At 40.4% G+C, this 7,439-nt stretch overlaps 1 protein-coding gene across 2 annotated transcripts; it reads right to left on the reverse strand.

Annotated features, from left to right (window-relative positions):
* Window positions 1-2,214: 2,214 nt before the first annotated feature.
* Window positions 2,215-3,617, reverse strand: LOC147619740 (flowering-promoting factor 1-like). Of its 2 annotated transcripts, none has more exons than XM_086772628.1 (2): window positions 3,521-3,617; window positions 2,215-3,076 (listed from the first exon to the last, which is right to left on the reverse strand). In XM_086772628.1, exon 2 carries the CDS (start codon window positions 2,686-2,688, stop codon window positions 2,338-2,340), a length of 351 nt encoding a protein of 116 aa, XP_086628754.1. In that variant the 5' UTR covers window positions 2,689-3,076; window positions 3,521-3,617; the 3' UTR covers window positions 2,215-2,337. The 2 variants fall into 2 exon arrangements, with proteins under 2 accessions (XP_086628754.1, XP_086628753.1); XM_086772627.1 differs by having other exon boundaries at window positions 2,215-3,073; window positions 3,521-3,574.
* Window positions 3,618-7,439: the final 3,822 nt, after the last annotated feature.

Raw genomic sequence — 7,439 nt, forward strand, 5'->3', positions numbered from 1 at the left:
AAAGTAAACTCGTCAGGTGGCAAAAAGGCAACTTAATCTTGCAGGCAAGACAATAGTTGTCAACCACTTCATAATCCCCTCTGTCATCTATTTTTTGAGCTATTAGAGACCTCCAGAAGAAGACTTAAACAAATTCATCAGGCTATGCAGGAACTTTCTTTGGTGGGAGGGACCCTTGGTTAAAGAAAATACCCAAGGTCAAATGGGACTAGTGTTGTATTGGAATTGGGAAAGGGGGTCTAGTTATCCTTGATGTTACAAACCTGGCTGATAGAACGGCTGCTAAGTGGTGAGAAGCTTCCTCAACCCAACATAAGACTAGGCATGGTTGATTAATAGGAACACTAAAACCAGTTTAAACTTAAAGAACACCCCAAATGGAAAAACCTATTGCCCCTCACAACTATGGTGAATCAAGTATCTTATTAAACTTGATGGTAGCCCTTTAGTCATATCCCTCTGGTCAGCCTGGAATGCAATGAAAGGGGACTTAATCCTTTCAGTAAAACCTAGTAACACTCAGGGGCTCCATGGTAGGGATTCAATTTGGTGGCCTATGCTCCCCTTTCCCTCCCAGTGGATGAGAACAAGGTTGAGATTGCTCCTAGGCTACATAAGTTGGGAATCTGCAATAGCAGCTGGTGGGATCTGTGGGATAAAGTGGACAACACATGGCTATCCAAGGCAGAGCTGATAAGATTGTACAATGTCTCAAATGTTAAAACTAGAGCTCATTGGTGAAAGGATCAAGTTATGGTGTCACATTGACTATTGGCTACTCTCTATCAGAGACTTTTCTCACCCTAAATCTTTTCAGTGGTGTACACAACCCTACCTTCTGCCCATCCCAACCAAGAAAGGAGCTCCCCTGTACATTGTCTCGGGGAGGGGGGGGGGGGTCACTTGTAAATATGTAAGCGTAGCACATGGGTTCAACAGAAGGAGTTTTTAAAATCTCTTTTTTACACATTTTTTACATACAGAAGGGTACCATTTAAAGGGAGTATTTAAAGGTTGAATAGAAGAAGGGTACCATTTAAAGGGAGTATTTAAAGGTTGAATAGAAAAAGGGTGTGTTTTATTCATGAACAATTAACAGATAATGGGTTTTTAAAGTAGGCCTTGAACGCACGTGATATAGAGGTTTTATATATAGTGAACCCCCCGAGTACATTGTAAACTCAATAAGAGGTGGGGGTTGCAGTGGGAAAGAACACACTGGCACCTCCTCTTTGACAAGTTGTGGAACAAATATGTAGAACCTAAGAAAGCTTCTCTAGCATTTAGATTGAGAATTGGGGATGGGAAATGTCATAAGTGCCAAGAGACAGAGGATGACTTGCATATCTTCATCTGTGCTGCCCTCTAGCCAAAAGATGTTTTGACTCTTGCAACTTGTGTGATCCAGTCTTGGAATGGCCTAGCCTTAGGATGGAAAAACCTGATTTTGGGAGAAAGTCTTGGTTGTTCTTTGGAGCTATGGTTTGTGTTGAGGACTAAAATGCTCTGGGTGTTGTGGTTAAACAGACTTGATTTCATCTTCAGTAGTAATCCTCCTCAGCAAATATGGCTGAAAGTTCATTTGATACAACGAGATTGAAGGACTTGGAAGGCAAGGTAGCTCAGAAGCACATGAGAGCAAAGATCAGACATGATGACAAGTTGTGTAGTGCAATTCAGGATCTAATGAGATTAAGAGAGAGAGTTATCTCCAAGGACATTTTGCTAGTGAAAGCTCTTTATCTAATGTAACTTTTCTCTGATTTCTTAATATAAATAGCCATTTCCCTTGAAAAAAAGAATTTTACACAAACACAATCAAAATTATTGCATACATTAACCTGTCACTTGAGGCAATATCCAAGTAGTGTGTTCGAAAATTTTTTCCCCCCCAAAAAAGTGGAAAACCCTCATCTAAAAATTGTTTTTTTTTTTTTGAAAAATTGACATCTAAAGGTAATGTACTGCAATAATTAATTACATAGTATACACACACATATATATACATACATATATGTGTACATATATATATATACACACACACACACACACACACACACACACACACACACACATAGCATGCCCATTGCCACTTAATCAGTCTAAGATTTCTATGCTTAGATAATTATAAAGAAAACAGAGAGAATCACTCGAACTCCAAACAAAGCAGCATTTTCAAAAATCATAAGCTGCCCCACACATAAAATCAGGATATTCTTTGAGCCAGAGTTACCTTAAAATTTGCCACTGGAGAAATTACATCGAAGGCAATTAACTTAAGCTTGAGGATTGGATTTGATCAATATTGCCAGATTCCTCTAAAGGACCTCAGCTCTCTCAAAGGTCCCGGACTTCAAAATACTCTCTATTCTTGAGCACGACATCATACATGTACATTGGTTTGAACTTTCTAAAGTCTGCGGGTAGAGAGATAAGAAGAGAGCTAGAGGAGCCACGGTGGAATTGGAGCCTGTCCGGGTCATCGTTCATGGGGTACCTTTCCCATCCCAGCTTGATTAAAATTTCCTCCAAATCAGCATATGAAGAGATGACCTGCTTTGTAGGAAGGTAGACCAAAGCCTTTCTTTTGCCATGTTGCTGCATGTACTCAAGCCCATCAAGGGATTCAATGAGGGGGTTCTTCACAAGCTTTGCTACACCATTTCTGAACACCCACACACCTGCCATGAAGGCCTTATGGTAATGTTGGAAGGCCAATTTAATGATGTCCCGGCCGACAAGCTGAGGCTTGTGTATAGATCTCCAAGAAAACAAGAGGCAACAAAATAAGAGATTTCTATATGAAAAGAAAGAGAGAATTATGGCTTTTGTAAAGCGAATTTACATGTGGCGAACATCATGGCAACAGGAAGGTTGATGGCTGCAGGCACTATTAACACAAAGGGGATCAGAGGTATGACTTATCATCCAGAAAAGTATAGGAGACAGACGGCGGCACAATTAGTTGGAGAGTTAGCGGAAGAAAAAAGAGGTTTAGTGTCGAGCCGGGGGGATGAAGAAGCGCATCTATATAGACGTGGAAGAAAACGTGACTAGCTCGTAACCTGCATAGCTGCTGCCAACAAGAGTACATAGAGAACTTGTGTGAGAGGAATTTGATAAAGGAAACGATAAAAGAATTCCTTATTATTAAAAAAAATCAAGATAATAGCAACAGCGGACTAGTTTGAACTCTGAACGTAGAAGGATTTTCGAATATTTAAGAATTTGTAGCCCCTCTTTCTCTGCTGGTTTCTCTGAACGTAGAAGGACTAGTTTCTCTGCTGGTTTGAACACTCTCTCTCTCTCTCTCTCTCACGCGCACACACACATATACAGGGAGGGTTATGAGCACCCCCCTTTGCTCTCGTCGTATCAAATCACAGTGAGTTCCAAAAGTGAGAATGAGTTTTCTCTCTCGCACACACACACTCTCTCTCTCTCTCACACAGACACACACACACACACTCTCTACATTGACGATGGCGGTGAAGTAAACGCCGGTCTACCCTATACCCACCTCGCTAAAAAAGTCGTCCTCATTGTGAGAGCTAAAAAAACCCGATTTGGTGCTGGATAAACCAAGGCTGACATGAAAGACGGCGTTCGAGAGTGACGAGATTGCAAACGAGAGGGCGTGGATGGATGGAGGGAGGAGGAGAGTTATAAAGAAATCCTGAGGTGTGTGTGAAAAAAAAAAAGCGATAGTTTTGGTATTATTAAAAATTACCCATACTTGCCAATCTAGCACGTTAGTGTTGTGGTAAGCAAGGAGTTTAAGAGTCCCTAAGAGTGCTCTCACAAACTATTCTTTTTCTCAACGGGTCTAAAAAAGGACAAGGTTGAAGCTTACCCAGTTTTCATTAATAAAAATCTAGCTACTAGTTGTTGTTATAACTACATATGTAAAAATTTCACCGGTTTTCTTAAGGATGAAGTTAAATTCTTGCCATTAAATTTGAATTTCAACCAGTTGAAAATACACTAAAGGCCGGTTTTCCTTGAGCACTGGGACTCTCTGGCTAATGGGTTCAAGTCTTCCCCTGTGTAAGTGATGGCATCTAGTGTGTGTGAGTAGTATACGTTCAAATTTTTAGCCAAGCTGGGAAAAAAATGATATATTCTGCATTGATGAGTGGGTATGTGATCGATGGATGCATGACTAGTATCCTGGCCGAGATGTCCCTTTCCAACTATTATCCTATCATCTTGCCCCTTTCCAACTATTATCCTATCATCTTGCAAAACTGGAGGAGCCCATGCACGACGAGAAAGGACATGGCAGCATCAACATGCTTAGGTAGCACTCGGCATACATTGGGTGCTCTCAATGCATGCCAGTAGGTATGGGCATGCTTAGGTAGCACACCCGACATGCATTGGGTGCTATCAGCATGCCCGAGGGCATGCTTTGGTAGCACTCGGTTGATGCATAACGCTCATGCATATGCCTTATGTATACTATGCATAAGGCTTATGTATAGCATTCATAGCTTGCACGAGGCTATGCATTCCTAGCCTACATAAAACTATGCATAAGCCTCATGCATAAACCTTATACATAAGTTATCGCATACATGAGTCTTATGTATTAACCATATGCATAGGCCTAATACATAAGCATTCAGTTAATGCAGAAGCCTTATACATAAGGTCCATGCATAGGCCTTATGCATTCTATGCATAAGGCCTATGCAAAACATTCATAGCCTGCACTATGTATAGCCTGCACGAGGCTATACATAAGGCGATGCATTCCTACCTTGCACAAAACTATGGATAAGCCTCATGCATAAACCTTATACATAAGCCACAACATACATGAGCCTTTTGTGTTAGCCATAAGCATAAGTCTAATACATAAGCCTCATGTATGCACCTTATGCATTAGGTTTCTGCATGAGCTTAAATACATAAGCCTCATGTATGCACCTTATGTATGAGGCTTATGCATAAATCCTCATGCATAAAGCTTATTTACTGAGCTTATACATTAGCCATATACATAGGCTTTATGCATGAGCTTATACATAAGCTTCATGTATGCGGCTTATGTATGAGGCTTATGCATAAAGCTTATGTACCCAACTTATGCATTAGCCAGTTAAAATTTTGATTATACTAAACAAGATATAGGTACCATATGATAGTGTTGTCCTCTCTAGTGTAGAGCTTAGATGGCAATCTAGATAGATTCTGGTTGGAGGGTGTACTGAGAGTATATGGAATATATTCTCACAAGCATTGGATGCCTTAGCTTATGCCAACTATGTCCATTTATAGTGCTACAGGTAGTGCGATGGAGACACACTTTGTCCATTTATAGTGCTACAGGTAGTGCGATGGAGACGCATCCAAGACGTGGGTGGCTATGCTGCATTGACACAGCTCACCACCCGCGTATTTATAACACGTCCCAAATGACCACTTCCCACTGATGATGAAGTTAGTATCTGAGGAAATATTCTCTATACCTTTTTGGGCCGTAGCTACTAACGCTTGTACCCCTCATCATCTCGTAATAACGATCACAACTACAACCCCTTCCAGCATCTAAGCTGGGTTTCCCACTAAACATATGTGCACCAATGGATTCTCCTCATAATGGGGGTCGTACAAATGTGCACCATACATCAATATGAGATACATGCTGAGAGGCATGCATTGAACATATACAAACATCAGTTAGACTAGGTAGGTGTAGTGTAGTTGTAGAATCACTGACAAAGATCTATCATGTTAGCAACCAAACACGACAGTGGTGTAAATGTGGAATGGTCACCCAAGCACATCATGAGTGTTAACACTCATGTTGAGCTTGACATCTTAACATTACCCTGAGATATGCTAGCCCATATACATAAGAAATGGCTATATAAATAAGAAAAAAGAGAAAATAAAAAACAAGCGTGAGACAAAGATAAAGGCCATGTGGCTAAGACCAAACAATAGCTACAAAATAGAATATTACATAGTCACTTCTCTAGAAGTTGAGGAATTGGACATTGAATGAGCTTGGCTAAAACGGTGGGATATCTACTTTAGGTAACCAATATTCTAGCATTGCTTTGATTTATATGAGGGCTACAACTTTCTCTCATATGCAACATGGGAGACTTTGGATAAACCAAACCTTGAACCCACAAATGCTAAAGTTCGTTAAAGTGTAAACTTATGTATGGTGAAGGTTGAATAGTTTTAAAAGTTAATATTTTCCTAAAAATAATCCCTTGGTCAGAAAGATTTATGGGATACCTACTATAGGAACAATGGAAAACACGTGTAACTGGACCTTGGACTTGGATTACTGCAGCCAATTGTATCATCCACCAATGGAAAAAAAAGTTACATAGCTCAAAAAGGGGAGGCAATACAATCACAGTGCCATCATAGAGCCCCATTAAAGTGATGGAATATGTCATCAAAAAATTTGCAAGATAATTAATTTCCTTGAGTCCAAAAGATGGGGCCAAGAGAGGTAAAATAGCACCCATATGCCCAGCGAAGGAGAAATCAACAAATGAATCAGCACCCTTTAATTCAAAGCATTGGTCAATTGCAAGGATATTGTGAAGGAGAGAAGAAGCTCTAGATACCAAAGAAGGAAGGTGTTAAGAAGAACACACAAAGTAATTACCAATGGAGGAAAGCCTTACTATTGACAACCAATCCCATAACACCTACCACAATCATGAATTGCACACCTTAAAGAAAAACAACTCAAGAAGGATTAAGCAATGATGGGTGTGCTAGTGTCAGTAGTACTAGAAGCTGGAGGTGTCACTTAGATCAGCTTCCCTAATCAGAAGTAAGATCAAAATAAGGAGTTTTTCTAGAGTCTCCCATAGCAAATTTACAACCAAGAATGGGAGACCTAAAGCCACCCCAAAATCTGTGAACAAACAATTTGTGTATGCAACCTGCACAACAGAGTACTATCTGCTATAACTCTTGCAGTGGTACTTATGGAAAATCTATATGTCATAGCACATGACTAGAGTACAAATACATACACCCACAATCAAGAATATATGTGCACTATCTAGACATCCAAAATGCATCGCTGCACTACAATAACCAGAGTTTGGACATAAACAATTCCAAACTAGAACTTCCCAGAAGTTTCCAAAAACACCTTGTACTGGTGGCCGAATGGAGATCGAAAATGCAAATTTGGTCACAAAAGTGTATGAAGTATTGTGCATCTAGCAGGAACCTCCACGCTTGCGAGATAGCTCCTCAATCGAAGATGTGTAGCTCCTAGAGCTACCGAGGGGGTGTCGTACCAAAATATGAAGGGAAAGAGATGATGATGCTCTTACCCGTGTATCGGTTCCTTTACCTTCGTAGCCTCCTTTGCTTGTCGCTCATCTCCGTAGCCTGAACCAAGCTCTGATACCTTGAAAAAATTAGGGGGAGAGAGAGAGATATTTTGAGCT

This window comes from Cibotium barometz, chromosome 32 (genome assembly GCF_041138505.1).
Source record: "Cibotium barometz isolate CiBa-2024 chromosome 32, ASM4113850v1, whole genome shotgun sequence".
NCBI classification, from domain to species: domain Eukaryota; kingdom Viridiplantae; phylum Streptophyta; class Polypodiopsida; order Cyatheales; family Cibotiaceae; genus Cibotium; species Cibotium barometz.